Source organism: Myodes glareolus, chromosome 9 (genome assembly GCF_982192425.1).
Source record: "Myodes glareolus chromosome 9, mMyoGla1.1, whole genome shotgun sequence".
NCBI lineage: Eukaryota > Metazoa > Chordata > Mammalia > Rodentia > Cricetidae > Myodes > Myodes glareolus.
This window is the reverse complement of record NC_142034.1, coordinates 54244381-54263599: the sequence shown is the minus strand read 5'-3', so window position 1 is coordinate 54263599 and position 19219 is coordinate 54244381. Positions and strand designations below refer to the sequence as shown.

At 50.2% G+C, this 19219-nt stretch overlaps 3 protein-coding genes across 6 annotated transcripts; all 3 read left to right on the top strand.

The window, feature by feature from the left end:
- The first annotated feature begins 97 nt into the window (after positions 1-97).
- Ctdnep1 (CTD nuclear envelope phosphatase 1) lies at positions 98-10185 on the top strand. Of its 2 annotated transcripts, XM_085695184.2 has the most exons (8): positions 123-989; positions 3483-3549; positions 3644-3762; positions 3943-4014; positions 8024-8140; positions 8244-8355; positions 9128-9212; positions 9583-10185. In XM_085695184.2, exons 1-8 carry the CDS (start codon positions 888-890, stop codon positions 9641-9643), a joined length of 735 nt encoding a protein of 244 aa, XP_085551310.1. In that variant the 5' UTR covers positions 123-887; the 3' UTR covers positions 9644-10185. The 2 variants fall into 2 exon arrangements, with proteins under 2 accessions (XP_085551311.1, XP_085551310.1); XM_085695185.2 differs by lacking the exon at positions 8244-8355 and having other exon boundaries at positions 98-989.
- Positions 10186-11173: 988 nt separating this feature from the next.
- Gabarap (GABA type A receptor-associated protein) lies at positions 11174-14104 on the top strand. The gene is made up of 4 exons (XM_048448463.3): positions 11174-11373; positions 11915-11993; positions 12129-12247; positions 13629-14104. The coding sequence occupies exons 1-4, from the start codon at positions 11284-11286 to the stop codon at positions 13692-13694; spliced, it is 354 nt and encodes a 117-aa protein (XP_048304420.1). The 5' UTR covers positions 11174-11283; the 3' UTR covers positions 13695-14104.
- An 883-nt stretch (positions 14105-14987) lies between these two features.
- Phf23 (PHD finger protein 23) lies at positions 14988-19122 on the top strand. Of its 3 annotated transcripts, none has more exons than XM_048448465.3 (5): positions 14988-15212; positions 16740-16771; positions 16891-16983; positions 17638-18271; positions 18379-19122. In XM_048448465.3, the coding sequence occupies exons 1-5, from the start codon at positions 15179-15181 to the stop codon at positions 18591-18593; spliced, it is 1008 nt and encodes a 335-aa protein (XP_048304422.1). In that variant the 5' UTR covers positions 14988-15178; the 3' UTR covers positions 18594-19122. The 3 variants fall into 3 exon arrangements, with proteins under 3 accessions (XP_048304422.1, XP_048304421.1, XP_085551306.1); XM_048448464.3 differs by having other exon boundaries at positions 14989-15212; positions 17437-18271; XM_085695180.2 differs by lacking the exon at positions 14988-15212 and having other exon boundaries at positions 16620-16771.
- Positions 19123-19219: the final 97 nt, after the last annotated feature.

The following is a 19219-nucleotide window of genomic DNA, read 5'->3' as shown; positions in this document are numbered from 1 at the left end:
GCCCACACTGTCAAAGACTCGGCTCCAGGGCCCGCCCAGCAGCCACCCCGCGCGCGTGCGCAACGCTGCAGCCCTCTTCAAGGCTCTGCTTTCCTTAACTCTACCCTCCCTCGTCAGAAGGAGTTGAAGGAACATCAATCCCGGGGAAGTGAAAACACGTCACTACCGGAAGTACAGTCAGCGGGGAAGAGGAGGAGGGAAGAGAGGAGGAGGGAGCCCTCTGGGCGGTAAAATGGCGCCTGTCAGAGTGGGAAGCCCAGCTGCAGAGGCTGCAGCCCCGCTTCTTAGCGGCTAAGAGACCCCGACCTCGGGGAGGGGGAGGCCACTCCGGCCCAGCGCTCCGCGCCCTTCGGCTCCCCCTCCCCCTCCTTCCCTGTTCCTGCGCTCAGAGGCCCCAAGAGTCGTCGTGGCCCGTCGCGCGCCTCTGCCCCCGCCCGCTCCCTTCCCGGGGCAGACCCCTACCGCGCCTGCGCAGAGGGCCACCCTTCGCTTCCCCCTTCCCCTCCCATCTCCCTCCCTCCCTTCTCCCTAACCCCCTCCCCTGTTGCCCCCTCCCCCAATTCTCCATCCCCTTCCCTCCTGGTCTCGGAGGACCCCGTCCTAGCCCGACCTGTTTCGGCCTGCAGCCCACTCGAAGCCGTCGGGGCCACTTCCCGCTCATGTGGGCCCCTGCGGGCTGCCCACGCCAGTCCCCCAGCTCCCGGTTCCGCTGGGCTTTCCCTTCGCTGGGGGTGGCTTTCTGAGCCACCCACTCCGTGCCCATCTCTGCAGCCTCTCCTGCCGCTCGGGGCCCCCGTTCCCCCTCCCGGCGGCGGGGGGCTGCCCCCGGGGGGCTGGCGGAGCTGGGCCGCGGGGGCCCCGGGGCCGGCGGTGCCGGGGTCATCGGGATGATGCGGACGCAGTGTCTGCTGGGGCTGCGCACGTTCGTGGCCTTCGCCGCCAAGCTCTGGAGCTTCTTTATTTACCTTTTGCGGAGGCAGATCCGCACGGTGAGTTAGTGTAGCTGCTGGCAGTGGTGGGGACCTCTGTCCTCGGTGCTCACGGAAATTTTGGATAGTGTTGGACCCCTGTTTTGGGCCTAGGAAAGGAGGCTTGGCCAGAGCTTTACCCACTGGAGAAGTAGAGCACCTTTAAGGAGGATTTGGACCCTTAGAAAAGAACCAAGATCTGTGGTGGTTTTGGTTTCTTTTTTCATCTGCCTAGATGGAATAGCACTTGGCAGCTCTTGGGGCTAGAACCGTGCTCTCCTTAAGAAAGGTGGAGTTGTTGCTAAAGAAAGCAAGAGGCAGGGAACACCTGTTTGCTGGTACCAGAACTGTTGCTGTGTGCTCTGGAAAGACCATGCTGTGAAAGGGCCGGGCTCCTTTGTCAGTGGTGAGTGTGTGTGTAGGGGGCATTTGTAGCAGGGCATGGGAACTTGGGGGCAAAGCCTTGGTTGTGAAGGAACTCCTCCAAAGAGTCTTTGACCACCTATAGCGTGTTTGTTGAGAACCTGGGCTGGAAAAGAGGCTTTTATAATGAGCATCTTTCATTGTAAGAGGCAGCACTTTCAAGTTGAGTGTCTCATTAGAAGACCTGGCTTTTAGCTGTAGAACTTGCATCTGAAGGTGGGCATGTTTCTCCAGGAGACTCTTAGCAGTTAGGAAGAGATACCTGGAGTGTAGAGACTGTTGGGATGAACCCAAGTGTCTCTGGGTTCTCGCCCTCAAACTTTTCTCCAAGGTAAAATTTATTTCAGATAACATCGCTTGATGAATGTGCCCCTATGTTTTCGTCACCCCTGGGGCACATCTCCTAAGGTCAGGTTCAGGGAGAATGAGTGGGCTGTGTGTGACCCTTGGCAGCTGAGTCAAGAGAACCCCCAGACAGACTTTGGTGGTACTGGCAGTAGACCTGACTGCTCTGGGAGCAGGCCTTGCACTTGCATTCATTCTCTAGCAGTCTTTTCTAGTTCTTCCGCTTTCCGGTTTAGGGTGAAGATTATTCTGGGTGGTGGTCGTGGTTGTAAGCACACCTAGTCCCTAGTCTCCTAAGAGTGGTAGGATCCATGAAAGATTTGGGGTGTGCAAGACTGACTCCTGTGATTGTGTGTGCCTACTTCTGCTAATCCTTTCTTTCTGACCTTGTCCTGAGGATCCTCCCTCTTCTACCAGCTCATTTTATTTTTCTGAGTGTTGGGAATAGTGCTCTAGTCCATGTATTGGAAGACCAGTTACTTGCTCCTCTGGACATCACTGACCCAACAGCCCTTTGTCCTCCCTTCCCTTCCAGTCTGGTTTCTTCCCCACGCCCTTTCTGGCAGCTACTTGGAGCATTCCCTACATGCCCAGCATGTGCAACCCGAGATAGCAGGGCAGGACACCCGAGCTGTTTCAACCCTCATCACAGGCTCAGGGAGAAAAGAAGGGCAGATGCCTTGGGACTAAAGAAGAGAAGGCCTTTTGGTTTTCAAGTAGGGAATGTGTGGCTTAGGGCCTAGGAATGAACTGGAGAGCATTTGTATGTTAGGAAAGAGCAGAGGAGGGAATTGCCAGGCTTGCGCAGAAGCTCTGGGGATTAAGAAATAGTTTCTAGAGAAGCCTTGGATAGCAGAGCTGGAAGGCACGAGGGATGATGTCCTTGTCCCTGTTCACCTTTCTCTCACAGTCCTTGCTTCACTTTGGCCTTCTCTCTATTCTGTCAGGTTGGCAAGTGGGACTTTACAATGTCTCTCCATTGCCCTGGGTACCAGGGTAAAGAGACTCTCGGATATTCACTACAACTTGTGACTTGGCTAGTGGAAACAGAAGTGAACAGGTGGCTGGTTAAAATAGTCGTGGTGGCCCCTAGCCAGAGGAACTTAGCTGACCTGACAACCCCTGGATTCCCTCATCTACTGTTCCCATCAGGGATCCAAAGACTTCCTTTCCAGAGTCCTAGTCTCTTCCCAGTAAGAGGCTGAGGTTCTTGGTTCCCAATGAGAGATGACAGGAATGGCCATGAAGAACCCTTGAGGTGAAGGTGGGGACCTGTGTGTTTCTTTGTTCAGTGTAGCAGAATACCATGTTAAGAGGACACATTCTGCTATTAACTCGTTATTCTTGCTACAGTTTTTAAGGCACTGAAAAAATAGGCATGACTGAGAGGAAATTCATGTTCTCATGGAGTTTTCACTTTAATTAAGTTTAACTGTGCAGTCCTTGGCATGAAGGTATTTAGTCTTTGCTGCCTATCTGACCATCCATTAAACAAGGATAATTGTAGTGTTACTTGAGTTTTATTATGTTTTTATGGTGCTGGGCATTGAAACTCGAGTCTCTTGCATGTTAGACAGACAAGTGTTCTACCATTGAATTTTACCTCTGTCCCTATTAGGATTATATATTAGGTCCTGAATCTTATATACAGTGCCCAGCATATGATAAATGTTCAGTATTTGCTATTATTGTTGTCGGGAAAGATTTCCTTATGAGGGGTTCTAATCTTTCTTTTGCTATCCTTAGGTAATTCAGTATCAAACTGTTCGATATGATATCCTTCCCTTATCTCCTTTGTCCCGGAATCGACTAGGTGAGTATGTTGGATGGGAAGGCTACCCAAAGGTGAAGTTGACTCCAGCTTTGGGCTGAGGTCATTGGTGTTATTCCTTCCCATTGTGGTTTAGCCCAGGTGAAGAAGAAGATCCTCGTGCTGGATCTGGATGAAACACTTATTCACTCTCATCATGACGGGGTCCTGCGGCCCACGGTGAGGCCTGGAACGCCTCCCGATTTCATCCTCAAGGTGTGTGAGGCTGTGGCTCTTACTGTGTTCAGACAAACTCTTTCCCACTCTTAAGGGTTAGGACTTGGCAAAACTTGGCACCAGGATCAGCCAGGAGGAGGAAAGCAGGTGGTAGGCACGGGGCAAGGTCAATGTGGTGGTACTTAGGACGTCCCTCATCTTTTCCCTGTTCCTCTGCAGGTGGTAATAGACAAACATCCTGTCCGGTTTTTTGTACATAAGCGACCCCATGTGGATTTCTTCTTAGAAGTGGTGAGTGTGTGAGCTAATGGGGGCTCCCTGATGAAAGTACAGTTGTGGGGTTCAGGGCTTTAGGGGATTTGGAGAAGAGGGTGAGAAGTTGGTGTATTTGTCAGGGTTTTCTAGAGGAACAAAAACCAATAGAATACAAGGATAGAGATACATATTATTCAGCTTACAATAAAATAGTAATGAGTTGCTCATATCCAAGGGCTAAGAACCTGGTAGATGCTCAGTTCTTGAGGCTGGGTACCCTAGCAGTTGGAGCAGTCCCAGAGATTGTCTTATACTGGAGAGGCTGACAGTTTGGTATTTACTCAGTCCATGAGGCAGGTATCTCAACAGTTCCAGTCTGTTGCTAAAAACTTGGAAGGTTGCTGTAGAGCTGCTAGTCCTTAGTTGAAGACAGATGCTTGGAAATGCTGGTGTGACATTAGTGAGGGGAGCAGCTGCAGCAGCAGGGTGAGTCAGCATGGTGGCAAGAGGCAAATTATCTTCCTTTTGTCATGCTTTCTTACCTGAGCTGCTACCAGAAGTTTCTACCAAATCTCACGGTGGGTCTTCCGCACATTGCTTAAAGCAGTCAGGACAGTTCTTCAATTGAGCGGTCTTTTCGGTGGTTCTAATCTGTGGCAAGTTGACATTAAAACCAAGTATCACAGTCTATCCCTTGTCACTTGACAAAATAACACATTCCTTTAAAAACCATAGTCTTGGGTGGGAGAGATTGGTAGTGGTGGATAGCACTTGTTGCTCTTTCAGAGGACCTGATGTGTACAAGGACCCACATCAGGTGGCTCACAATTACTTACAACTCCAGTTCCAGTGGATCTGATGCCTATGGCATCCATGGGCACCTGCACTCAAAGTAAATACCCACACCCACAGAGACATATTTTGAAAACAACAACAACAACAACAACAACAACAACAAAAAACTCCACAAAAATCAAAAGCCATAGCTTATGCAGGGACACATACCTATATGCAAATAAATAAATCTTAAAAACTGTAACTTTAGCTGGGCAGTGGTGGCGCACACCTTTAATTCCAGCACTCAGGAAGCAGAGGTAGGTGGATCTCTGTGAGTTGGAGGCCAGGCTGGTCTACAAAGTGAGTCCAGGACAGTCAGTGTTAAATGGCAAAACCCTGTCTCGAAAAACCAAAACAACAACAGCAACAAAAACAAAAAAAAATCCCCCAAAACTGTAACTTATTCCCCTAAGTCTCATATTCATTTCTTAATATAAAATATAACTTTAAAGCCCCACAGTCTTTAAAAAAATCTAACACTTAAAAGTTCAAAGTCTCAGCTGAGCGATGGTGTCCCATGCCTGTAATCCCAACATTTAGGAGGCAGAGGCCAGTAGATCTTTGTGAGGCTAGCCTGGTCTACAAAGCAAGTTCTAGGATAGCCAGAGCTGTTACACAGAGAATCCCTGTTTCAGAAATAAAAGAGGAAAAAGAATTCTCCAAGGGCTATATTAACACCTATGGATATAGACAGCCGTAATTTGATACAAATTAGTCTTCCATCCATTTGGTTCTCTTAAAAAAATTCTCTTTAAAATATTCAGAGTCTGTTAACTGTGTTAACTGTGACTGCCTGTAAAATCACAAAACAAGTTACTTTCTTTTTTATCCCTGAGGCAGGGTTTCTGTAGCTGTCCTAGAACTTGCTCTGTAGACCAGGCTGGCCTCCAACTCATAGAGATCTGTCTGCCTCTGACCAACACCACCACTCTCACCCCCACCCCCTGGATTAAAGGCATGTGCCACCATTGCCTGGAACAGGTTACTTTTTTTCTTTCTTTTAAACCAGTTTATGATGCTTTGATTTATTCATTTCATAGAGGCATAGCACACATTTTGTAATAAAGTCTCTCACCCAGGTTACTTTCTTATTACAAGAGGGAACAACCAGGGCAGTTACAATCAAATCCTAGCAAAACCAACATCTAGTGGTGTAAATCGAATCTTTCAGCTTGGTGTCTGACATTTGATACTTATGGTCTCCAGGGCTCCAAAGATCTTGGGTGCTTCACTGCTCCAGTTCGGCCATTGGTAGCACACAGCTGACTCTGCTCCACACCACATCTGCCACTGTCTCCGTGGTCATCCCATGGTCCTGGCAGATAACGACATGCTAGGGTCTCTGCTGCAACTGGGGTTGCACTTTGACCAATTTCCTCCCAGTCTCTTTTCAGGAATTCTTTTTTTTTTTTTAAATTTTGTGATTTATTTATCTTTTATTTTATGTGCATTGGTGTGAAGGTGTCAGGTCCCCTGGAACTGGATTTTCAGACCGTTGTGAGCTGCCATGTGGTTGCTGGGAATTGAACTCAGGACCTCCGGAAGAGTAGTCAGTGCTCTTAACCTCTGAGCCATCTCTCCAGCCCCCTCTTTTCAGGAATTCTGACTCTGCTCACGGTACCAAGCCTAAGCTTCACCTCATGACCTCTTAGTCCTATGGTTTCCACTGTACTGAGGCTGTACCTTCATCTGTAGCCTTTCCTGGCCTTCATAGTGCCAAACCTCAACTTTTCTCCATGATCTCTTTAATTCTGGAGTCTTCATGCTGCTAAAACCAGTAGTTCGATGTAGGACTTTGAAATACATGCCAAGATGCAACCTTAATTAGGCCATAATTTCTAGACCATAACCTCTGTGTGCCAATCCTGAGGAAATACTTCCATCACCTCCCGGCCCATAGGTTCTTCTTTTGAGAAGAGTTGTTTTATTTTTATTTTGGGTATATGTGAGAGTGCCTGCATGTGTGTCTGTGTACCACATGCATGCCTGGTGCCCATGAAGGCCTAGTGTTGGAACACCTAGAACTGGCAGCTAGTTGTGAGCTGCCTGATGTGGGTGCTATATCCACAGATTGTGATTCTTTTTTTTTTTTAATTTTTTTTATGGTTTATTTAACTTTATTTTATGTGCATCGGTGTGAAGGTATCAGATTCCCTGGAACTGGATTTTCAGACAGTTATGAGCTGCCATGTGGGTGCTGGGAATTGAACCCGGGTCCTCGGGAAGAACAGTCAGTGCTCTTAACGGCTGAGCCATCTCTCCAGCCCCCACAGATTGTGATTCTTAATCCAAGGCATTACATAAATGGCCCTGGTAGTCCTGGTTTCCCTCTGAAACCTTCCAGACCAGGCTTCTCTCCTTTGCATAGTTCTCAGCATCATCTGAACTCCCCACAACAGCCTGTGAAGCAGTAAGCATTGAGAAGTTCCAAATGCTTCCCCAGTTGTCCTCCAGATCATCATGGTCAGGTCTGTCTTAGCAGGATCCCATTTTCTGCTTCAGATTTGTAATAGGAACCTCAAGAGGAACAGAACTGATAGGATAGATATGTTTACATTAAAATAGTAATGAATTATCTTATACCTGCCAAACTAAGAACCTAGGAGATGCTGTGTCTTTGTGGTTGGAGAAGAGGACAACTTGGCAGTTGCACAGTCTAGTGAGTGCAGTACTACCTCTGACAGGTTGTCCTGTGTTGGGTAAGAAGACACTGAACAAGCCACAGAAAGCCAGCTAGTAAGCTACATTCCTCTGTGGTCTCTGCTTTAGTTCCTACCTCTAAGGTTCCTGCCTTGACTTCCCTCAGTGATGGAGTGTGATCTGGGAGTTATTAGATGACATAAATTCTTTCTTCTCCAAGTTGACTTTGGTCAATATTTAGTTATATCAATGAAGTAGCCAACTAGGACAGTGAGTAAGGGCAGTTTTGTAAAGGAGAATCTGTAGGGAAGTAAGGGAATGGCTTTGAGTAGCCGGGGTATATTTGTTGCGGTTTTATAATTCTATTCTTTCATAGGCATCCTGCAGTTTTGTGTTTATACCTCAGACACTGAGTTTGGAAGATTAGTGGAGGGTTCAAAAATATTTTGTATTTTCATTGACATTTGATTTACTTGAAGGCCAGAAGGTCTAGACTGACAAAGAATCTTTATGTCTAAATGAATGATTACTTTGTATGACATCTGTATTCCTCTCCAATCTACTTCAGGTAAGCCAGTGGTATGAGCTCGTGGTGTTTACAGCAAGCATGGAAATTTACGGCTCTGCTGTGGCAGATAAACTGGACAATAGCAGAAGCATTCTTAAGAGGAGATACTATAGACAGGTAAGGAGCCAGAAGCAGGTTTGAGAGGCAGGTTACCTGGGTCCTGGGTGGGAGGTGGGAGTGGGGATGGTGTGTGTATGCTACATCATCCTCTGCTTTTCAGCACTGCACTTTGGAGTTGGGCAGCTACATCAAAGACCTCTCTGTGGTCCACAGTGACCTCTCCAGCATTGTGATCCTGGATAACTCCCCCGGGGCTTATAGGAGCCACCCAGGTACGGGGACAGGTGGTGGCTCTAGAAGGACCAGGAAATGGTTCTGAGGACTATTTTAGTTTTTATTTTATTTTTATTATTATTATTATTATTTTGGTTTTTTGAGACAGGGTTTTTCAGCACTGGCTGTCCTGGAACTCACTCTGTAGACCAGGCTGACCTCGAATTCACTGAGATCCAGCCTCTGCCTCCCAAGTGCTGGGATTAAAGGCATGTGCCACCACCGCCTGGCTTATTTTACTAGTTTTTATTTCCGAGACAGGGTCTCCTTAAATAACAGGCTAGTCTGACCTGACTCTTTAGTTTAGTAGATCTGGGAATGGAACCCAGGGCCTCAAATTAAATCCTCGGCAAACACTATACTATTTATATATCCTTAACTCCTCCTTGAGGAGTTGAATGTAAGGAGCTAGGAGGCAGAAGACCTGGATCCTAGACCCAGAGTTTGAATTCCCTGCTGCACTACAGATCTGAATCTAAGTTGTTTCTCTAATTCAAGTGAGGTACCAATGCTCATGTGTCTGTTTTTTAAATGTAACTTTCCTATCAAATTCACTCCAAGTGAGGCACAGTAGCAGGTAGACCAGAATTCTAGCCTCCACTGTTGTGAAGCCTATTAATCATTCAGTTTGACATTTGAGGAGAAATAAGGGTTTACCTAGGCGGCTATGAATTGGTGGGTGAGGTGTATGGTTTTTAAGTAATAATAAGGAAAAACTCACAGGCTCTCTTGAATTCTTCCTCTTCTCAACTGTAATTTTACCCACCCTAGACAATGCCATCCCTATCAAATCCTGGTTCAGTGACCCCAGTGACACAGCCCTTCTCAACCTTCTCCCAATGCTGGATGCCCTCAGGTAAGGGAAGTGGCCTGTAGGTACATTTTGGCTTCCTGGCTTAGCTTTCCAAGTGCTGGTGGGGTTACAGGTGCACCACCATATCCAGCAACACTTGGGTTCCTAAGGAAAAGAGGTGGGGGGAATCTTAATTATTAAAAAGAAAGAAAGAAAAGGAAGGAAGGAAGGAAGAGTCCTTCAGAACTTCAGTGATTGGGCCAGGCCCATTTAACTCCAGAGCACATTGTTTTTAGCCATTTGGCTTCTCTCAAATTGAGCCTGTCTCACTGTTTGAAAGTGGTACTCAGTTCCATCCTAACTCCAGTGAGGTCTGTTGTGAGTGTATCAACTGTAAGGTACTCCACCAACGCTCTCGTTACTGTCATTCCAGGTTCACTGCTGATGTCCGATCTGTGCTGAGCCGAAACCTTCACCAACACAGGCTCTGGTGACAGCTGCTCCCCCTCCACCTGAGTTGGGGTGGGGGGGAAGGGAGGGTGAACTCTTGGGATGCCGTCTGTTGCCCTGTCCAATGTGAGGACTGCCTGGGCAGGGTCTGCCCCTCCCATCCCTCTCTGCCCGCGGAGCCCTGCACTCCACATATGGAGTCTGGATGGACACATGGGCTAGACTGTGAAGCAGCCTCACTCGTGTTCACACTCCACGGAACTGCTGGGCAGGGGCAGAGCTGAGACTGTGGTGGGGAAGCAGGACTGGCCTGAGTGACAGACATGGTGGTTCCCAGAGGCTCAAAAGAAGCCAAGTCAACTTTGTTGTGATTTGATTTTTTAAAAACTCTTGTACAAAACCGATCTACTTCTTCACTCCTGCTCCAGGGGCCGGGCTGCGGGCGGGAGTCTGGGTTTTCCTCAGACTTGTCCTTCCCTTCCTTATCCTCAGTTTTTCTTCACCCGACTCCCCGGATACCTGTAATCAACTTTCTCTTTTCTTCTCCTTCCTCCTTTAAACCATGCATTATAACTTTGAAACCAAAGCTGCCATAGGTCCTTCTCTGACGTTTTTGGAAATGGAGGGAACTTGTTCACATCGGTCCTGTCCCTGAAGCAGAGGGGGAAGATCTTGTTTGGGATGTGGGGAAGTGGAATTCAGTATAGGAATAAAGAAGTTTATGTCAACGTAGTTTGGCCGGAAAGGCCCCCCGGGATAGGATGGGGGACCCTGCAGAATAATGGAAGAGCAACTTCAGAGTAGGACATAGAAGGCTGAAAAGGGCAGGGCTTGGTCTGGGAGGTTGACGTGGACAGGCAAGAGGGCGCTGCCTATGGGCTGTTGGTGCTCCTGCAGTAAGCTTGGTGCGGAACTCTGACACCTCTCCAGCCGGGCCTACTTTCTGCTACCCGCCACGTGATGCTCCGCCCTTTTCTTAGGTCACATGATATTTTACACCGCGGAAAAATGTGTTCCTCCGCATTGGCGTAGTCCCTATCTTTTGGACTTCGCAGTTCTTATTGGTCCACTCAACCCCGATTCCTGGGCGTTCTGTACGTGTCTGCAAACCCCATTTCTTTCTGCCCTTCTATTGTGGAGTCTGTTTCCACGTCTTGGGTACTACTTTGTTTTGGTGTCAACGGCCGCCTTCAGCGTAGCAACCCATTTTGTGAATACCTAGACTTGTGTCTGCTTTCCTCTACGTAATTTACGAAACGACTTGGAGACCCAAATTTCATGACTGCCACCTGCTACCTCATTTCGTCCTCAGCTTTGAACTGGTGGGCTACCGGTGAAAGGGTTTTCAGTTGATTTGAAAGGCCAGTAACCTTCGCTGCGAAGTCATCTGCGTAACCCACAAATTGATTCCAAAGCGGTTACGCTGGAGGCGTGAGACGGCCGGCCAGCTGGTGGCCCTACGCCAGCGACGTTAGCAAGTTGAGCTAGTGGCGTATTTCAGCAGGCGGGGCCGCTCCGGATGGTCGGGGGCGGGGTTGGTGAATAGGGAAGTGGCGCAAATTCGTGGATCTCTCCGCTGAGTCTGTTCGTCGAAGCCGCCGCCAACCTCCGCCGCCGCCCCCTGTCCCGGCCCCCCCCCCTGGGTTTCCTCAGCCCAGCTCGGTCCAGCCCGGTTCTCGGGAGAATGAAGTTCGTGTACAAAGAGGAGCATCCGTTCGAGAAGCGCCGCTCTGAGGGCGAGAAAATCCGAAAGAAATACCCAGACCGGGTCCCGGTAAGGACAGGATCCAGGATCAGGGCCGAGGCTTAGGGTGCTGACGCTGTCACCACAAGATAGGCTTGAGTCTGGGAAAGCGGAGATCGGGCTCCACCCTGTTGTAGGGTTAGAAGTGTGAAACTGTTGTTTTTGGTACCAGGGACGAGAAGCTTGTAGAAGTAGAGCTGGGACTGAGATGTGGACAGGAAGAGAGAGGGAGAGACCTTGGCATTTGTCAGAATGGAGGCCTTGGGGAGCTTGACAACTATGGTCATCCTTTCAGCTACCTAGATTTAAGGTAGAGTTTGACCCAAATTAGTCATCCCGTTTCTCTGATGAAAATAGTTATTGTGATGTGCCTTTCTGTGATCAATACTCACTATTTAGGTAAGCCAGAGAGGCCAGGATCTCTGGACTCAATGCTGCGTGCATCACGAATGTTAGGATAAAGAAAAATGAGATAATAGTACATCTCTGTATAGGGAATATCATATCTTGCGTTCTTCATCGATATAGCTGTGTATTTTGTGTCTTCTCATTCTTAACTTCCTTTCATCAGGTGATAGTGGAAAAAGCTCCCAAAGCTCGGATAGGAGATTTGGACAAAAAGAAATACCTGGTGCCTTCAGATCTTACAGGTGGGAACGAGCCCCCAGATGCAGGTTCCTTCCGTGGGTGGGAATACCCTCTCTGGAAGGAGGTTTCACCTGACAGCTGCTTTCTGGAAGCACTGATGACCGCGGTGACTTTCTTGCATCTCCTGTTTTTGGCAGTGGGTCAATTCTACTTCTTGATCCGGAAGCGAATTCATCTCCGTGCTGAGGATGCCTTGTTTTTCTTTGTCAACAACGTCATTCCACCCACCAGTGCCACGATGGGTCAGCTATACCAGGTATAGTACCTTGGAATAGTAGTGTTTGGAGAGGAGTCCCGGACAGCTTGACTAGAAGAAAGTAAAGGTCAGCAGTTCTCTGTACTAGCTGGCTTGCTAGCTTTAAAATGTCAGTGCAGTCCTGGGTAGCTGGGATTCGGACAGCAGTTAGAGTAGTTGTTTTGATTGGGACCCCTCCGACCCAAGTCTCTTTCCCTCATCCAAGATGTCAGAAGAGTTTGAGATCTTTTGTTTTGTTTTGAGGAAGGAAGGGTTTTTTTTTTTTTTTTTTTTTTTTTTTTTTTTTTTTTTTTTTTGGTAACTCTGTCTGTCCTGGGAACTTGCTGTGCAAACCAGACTGGCCTTGAACTCAGAGTTCTGCCTGCCTCTGCCTCCTGCTGGGATTGAAGGGGTGCGCCACCACACCTGGTTGAGGTCCCACTCTGAATAACACCTGTGCGGTGGTACACATTTTGAATCTTTGAAGTCCCCAGGAGGCAGGAGCCTGTCTAACACTATGCACACAATTTTAACCCTTTCACTTAAAGAGGCAGAGACTGGTGATCTCTGAAGCTATCTTGCTCAATCAAAGAGACATATCGAGATCCTATCTGAAAACAAATAACATAAGACCACTGAAAGTGGGGTGTAATCACGCACACCTTCATTCTCAGCACTCTGGAAGTAGAAGCAGGTAGAGCACTGTTAAGTTTGAGACCAGCGTGGTCTACATAGGGAGTTTGAAGCCAGCCAGAGCTACATAGTGAGAACTTATCTCACTATGGGATTAAATGAAAACTCCAGAGAACCCAAACAAATACATGCACACACTTATGCACACACTTATACCCCAAAAATAAAATAAATGAAAACAAGCAAACAAACATTGGCGATGAGGCATTAGCATCTTGAGTTGGAAACCACCTGGCTACATAGTGAATTTGAGGGCAGCCTTTCTGAAAGGAATGACAGAAAATACGAGTGAATGGTTCTTCTTTTATTCCTTTTGTCCTAGGAACTACATTTAGTACCTTGTAACTTCAAGTGTATTTTGAATCAGGTTCTTAAGTTGCCTCTGTTGCTTTTAACTGTCATTCCTTTCCAGTTGCCTGAATTACCAGGCCATGCTTAAAGGAATGATTTTTTGTTTGTTTGTTTCTTTTCAAGACAGGGTTTCTTAGTCTTTAGAGCCAGTCCTGGAACTCACACTCTCATTCCGTAGACCAGACTGACCTTGAACTCACAGAGATCCGCCTGCCTCTGCCTCCAGAGTGAAGGGATTAAGGGTGTGTACCACCACCGCCCGGCTAAAAGAACATGAGCCTTGAGGACCTCTTGAGGACCGGCTTGGGGTGGTAAATAGTTCAAGTTGCTGTTACACCCTTCTCTTGTTTCACTGTAGGAGCACCACGAGGAAGACTTCTTTCTATACATCGCCTACAGTGACGAAAGCGTCTACGGTCTGTGAAGCTGCTGTCCCTGAGGTGGGGGGTCCCATTCTACAAAGAGAGGTGGCGCTCCTTCCTTGACATCTACTTCCTCCTTCAGGCGAAAACACCATCTCCTTCTTCAGGACCTGCACTTAATGTTTGAGGCTGTTTCTCCCGTCCCTCTCAGCAGGAGGGGTAGTGGTAGACACAGTCTCCGTGCATCTCCTTTCTTTCCCCTCATTTGCCCTCATTCCCACTCTGCTTTAGACTTCTTGATTGTCAATCTCTGTCACATCCGTTGATTGTTTTGGTTTCTATTCCCTTTCTAACTGCCCAAGCAGGCTCCCTTCCTTTCACTACCTTCTTTTTGGGGAGGTAGATGGAAGGGATTAATATTGTCGGGGGGAGGTAGGAGGCACATCAATAAAGAAGAAACCACCGAGCTGAACTCAATTTTGCCCTGTGTCATTCCACCTCCTGTTTGTTTGTTTCAAGTGTCAGGAGCTTCAGTGGTGGGAGAGGAGAAGGAATGGGATATAAGTCAGAGAGTTTGATGTTGGTATTTCCCTCTGAAAAAAGCTGGGCTTTCTTTATTGTGTGAAATAATGTGAGCATTATCGCGTGAAACTTTGATTTATATGTGTGTATATTGGCTTGCGTTGTAAACAAAGGGGTGAACACTACGGTGTTCACTGTGGGTTCTTATGGAGAAAGTTTGGAAGGACGACTTTTAGGTATGCATATCCAAATTTGTTACTACAGACAAAGGATGTTCATGTTTGGGAGGGGGTGAGAGGACTGTCTTTCACTGGCTGTCACTTGCAGAATTTGTGCCTGTGTGTGGGATCCTGTAAAGTGAAATTTGAGAGAGGCAAATACTGGGAAAAGGGTGCCATTATCACTAGGAGAACTTCATCTCCCAGCATTCATGTCTCCTTGGCCGGAAGTGGGGCGGTTCCCGTAGGGATAAAAAGAAGGTACAAAATGAGGCAGTATGGTGGCCGAGAGTTCTAATCCCTTCTTCGTCTACTTTCTTGGTCCCGCCCAGCCTACACTTCCCGGGAGTCAGTGCGCACTCTTCCGCTCTACGTCTCTGGCTCTGGATCGCCCCACCACTCCCCTGGTTGGGGGAAAGCAGTCTATTGCGCCTGCGCCAATCCGTGGTTTACTGGGAACTGAAGTTCCGGAGGATCTTATACTCCCTTTTCCGCTGCCCCTGCGCAGACTACAAATCCCTTGGTGCACCGCGCGGCGGAGCCGAAGGGGAGGGGGAGAAGGGAGGGAGGCGAGAGGAGGAGGAGGAGGAGGGAGCAGGCGGCCGGCGGTGCGGGGGGAGGGGGCCCGGTCCGGGAGTGCGGGAGGCAGTGGTAGAGGGAGGTGGCGGTAGCGGACTGGAGTCTCAACCGCGCCAAGGCGGACACTTCGGTGGAGCGAGGCAGTAGGAACACGGAGCACCCAAGGCAGCACCGGGAATCCCGGCTTAGAGGAGGGGGTCGCCGGACCGGGTGGAGGGGAGGGGGCGATGCTGGAAGCCATGGCGGAGCCCAGTCCCGAAGGTAAGCGCTCCATAGGCACAGAGGACAGGGAGAGGGTGAGAATTCATTTGGCAAAGTTGGAGGTCGAGCCCCGGCACCCAGTGGGGGAGTGCGGGAAAAGGGGTCGGGGGCCTGGCTCTTGAGGTGAGAGAGGGACGAGTTGAGGGAGCTTGGAGAAAGAGGAGTGGGAGACTGGGTCGAGATAGTTAGACATCAGGCACGGTGTGGATGGCGGTGGTGGGGTGTCCGGGGACAGGCGCTGGCAGCCTAGCTTCGGGGGCTGGAGGCTGAAGAGGCCTCGGACTGCCTGGCGCTCCGAAGCAGGGAGGCTGGGGGAATCCGGTTGCCGGAGAGTAGTTGAGAGAGCTCGGCGAGGGTTGAGTGAGGGGCCCGGTAGTTGGACGAGGTGGGGGAGTTTGTGACGGTGGTGCTTGAGCGCCTAGTAGTTGCCGCCAGAGATAGACTGGTGATTGTTAGAGGGGTGGGCAGATAGTTGTGGGGAGCAGAGAGGGTCTGGGTATTGTCTCCGGTAGAGCCCGGTAGTCCGGGGTAGTTGTGGGGCCAGATAACTGGGAAGCGAGCCTAGCCCGGTACTTGTAGGGGCGGCGGGGCGAGGTGTGGGGGGGTTAAGACCGGCAACTTGCGCGGGGGGGGGGGGTTGGTCGGCTAGGACAGGAGCTTGCGAGTTGTGGAGCGTCTTAGGGGGCAACGGCGGCTTGGGGGGCTGCTGTGGAGTGCCTGGATAGGGACCGGGGGCTAGAGTTTAGGGCCCCGGCCTAGGGACTCGCTGAGTACGGGGGCGGGAGGGGGGCGGCCGGAGAAGCTCGGAACTGGGCCCGGGGGCCCGGCGGGGAGCCCGAAGAGCTCGAGACGGGGAGGGGCCAAAGCCCCGGATGGGGGCGGAGGGACAGCGAAATTGTGGGGCGCGCGGCGGTGGGGGGGCAGGTGGGGCTGTGTCCGGGCTGCAGCTCTCTGCCTGTCCCGGACGCGAAGTAGTGTTGGGAGTGTGTGCCCGCGTGTGTTTTGGGTGGTGGTAAGGGGCGCGCCCGGCCTCGTGTTCGAGTAGAAGGGCCGGAGGGCGGGGAGCAGTTCAGCGTGGTCATTCTGGCCCCTGGGGCGGGCGGGTGGCCGGCCGGCGTGCAGGGCCCAGGGCAGTGGAGCGCGGCCGGGTAGGAACTCCGGGCTCCGGGCGGGCGCGTGTGAAGGACGGGGGCGGGCGGTGGCCTGGTCTCGCCCCGGGAGCGGTATGGCGGGGTGGGGCGCCAAGAGAGCCGAGTTGACTGGAGAGGCTGGGAGGGGGCGGGGCGCTGGGCCTCTGGTTGGGGGAAGGGGAGCGCTATAGCGAGGCCGGTGAGGGCGCCGCGCCCAGGCTCCGCCCCTTAGGGCGGAAGGGGGAGCAGGGGCGGGTCCGGCACAGCTGGGGGCTGGCTGGCTTCTCAGGGCGATCTAACAGTCAGTCGGTGGGATTAGGTTGAGACCGCCAAGGTTTAGATGGAGGATTTTAGTCTCTTTCCTAGTGCCTTGACTCAGCTTTTATTGATTTCACAGATCCACCTCCGACTCTTAAGCCAGAGACTCAGGTGAGCTGTCCCGTACTTTTGGCTAGTGACTGCTTGACAATTTGGGGGCTGGGATTTTGGGAATGGCCCTATAACATTCGTGCCTGGCTTTCATTTGATCCATGTTTCCTTCCTTTTAGCCACCAGAGAAACGGCGGAGGACAATTGAGGATTTCAACAAATTCTGCAGTTTTGTCTTGGCTTACGCGGGTTACATCCCTCCTAGCAAAGAGGTAGGAAATGGAAAAGTGGCTGACTTGAGTCAGAGTGAACTACTTTATAGGAAGATCCTGCTGTAATAATATGTAAGACTGAGAAAATTGGAAGCTTTTAGGGCTGTGGTGGGAAATCTGGTGTGGAGGGGTGGAGTCATGGCAATAGGTGGCTTCAACAGCACTAACAAAAGTTTGGAGTGTTGGTTGAGATTTTTTTCAGTGGTCTTTTGAGTTGTTGTTAAGGGAAAGTTTCTGGTAAGTTGGAAGGAGGAAACTATATGAGCAAATGAGCTACAGACATAGTCTAAGGATTATGGCTCTGGCTCCAGGCAGGAGCCCTGGGGAGATACTGATGAAGACTGGGGTGGGGGTGTGGGGTAGGGAATGTGTAGTTCCTGGATTTTGTGCTGGCTATGTGGCAGGGCTGAGCAGTCACTAGACTCCTGATCCTGGTCTCTTCCTCCTTTTAAGGAAAGTGATTGGCCAGCTTCTGGCTCTAGCTCTCCATTGCGAGGTGAGAGTGCAGCGGACAGTGATGGCTGGGACTCAGCCCCCTCGGACCTTCGAACTATCCAGACTTTTGTTAAGAAAGCAAAGTCATCAAAGAGGAGGGCAGCTCAAGCAGGTCCTACCCAGCCAGGACCCCCAAGGTCCACTTTCTCTCGTCTGCAGGCCCCTGACAGTGCCACTCTGCTGGAGAAGATGAAGCTCAAGGACTCTCTGTTTGATCTGGATGGGCCCAAAGTGGCATCTCCACTGTCTCCCACATCCCTGACGCATACCTCCCGGTCCCCTGCTGCTCTCACCCCGGTGCCACTTTCCCAGGGGGACCTTTCTCAGCCTCGAAAGAAGGACCGAAAGAACAGAAAGTTGGGACCAGGAGGTGGGGCTGGCTTTGGGGTGCTTCGGAGGCCTCGACCGGCTCCTGGGGATGGGGAAAAACGGTCTCGAATCAAGAAGAGCAAGAAGCGGAAGTTGAAAAAGGCAGATCGAGGGGATAGACTCCCACCTCCTGGCCCTCCTAGGGCACCTCCCAGTGATACAGACTCTGAAGAGGAGGAGGAAGAAGAGGAGGAGGAGGATGAAGAAGAGATGACAGCAGTGGTGGGTGGTGAAGTCCCCGTCCCTGTGCTCCCAACTCCCCCTGAAGCCCCCAGGCCCCCTGTTACATCGCACCCTGAAGGTGCTCCCCCTACTGACAGTGAAGGCAAGGAGGTGGGCAGCACAGAAACAAGCCAAGACGGAGATGCCAGCTCCAGTGAAGGCGAGATGCGGGTCATGGATGAGGACATCATGGTGGAATCAGGTGAGAAGGTTTTGAACTGCCCAGGGTGGGGAGCTGGAATGATGGGTTTGGGAGACATGATGAGCCAAGCCTTAAAGCCAAATACTAAACAAACTTTCTTTTTCTAGGTGATGACTCGTGGGATCTGATCACATGTTACTGCAGAAAGCCCTTTGCTGGGCGGCCCATGATTGAGTGCAGCCTGTGTGGAACATGGATCCACCTCTCCTGCGCTAAGATTAAAAAGACCAACGTTCCTGACTTCTTTTATTGCCAGAAATGCAAGGAACTTCGGCCAGAGGCCCGGCGGTTAGGGGGTCTTCCCAAATCAGGAGAACCCTGACATAACTCTTTGAGGCTGGAACTTTGACATTACTTGGGAACTGAGCCTCAGAGTCTTCAGCCTCTTCAAGGCCGGAATTCCCGAGGGAGACTTGTTTGAGTGTCTTCTCTGTCCTTCCTGTTCCATGAACTTGAATTAGACCCATTACAGTTGGGTCAGGGGAGGCTGGGTTTATAGACAAAATCTGTCCGGTGAACCTGCCACCCTTTCCACATTCAGGGCCGGGCTCAGACTGGGCTGTAACGGGCTAGTTGTCTATAAACTGTAGTGTAAATACAGCACTCCCTCATGGTTTCCTCTCTTCCACTCCTGTTCACTTTCTTCCACACTGGTTGTATTTTTAATTTTGGACTCCCCATGTTTGAGCATGGTGGTTGTTCAAAGGCAGAGTACCATACCTGGTGGAGTGGGGGAGGAAAGCAAAAGGTGTCAATTATCACTAGCCTCGTTTTTAATAATATTGGCTGGCTGCTTGTACAGACAGCCAGCGTGTTGTAAATAAAGCAGAGTGGGCTCTTGTGTTTTACAATCCTCGTTGTCCTATTTGGGCAGGTGGGTCTTGGGAAAACCTGGCAGTTGTCTTACTGGAGTTGGGGCTGAAACCCACCCTTAGGGTCCAGGGCTGT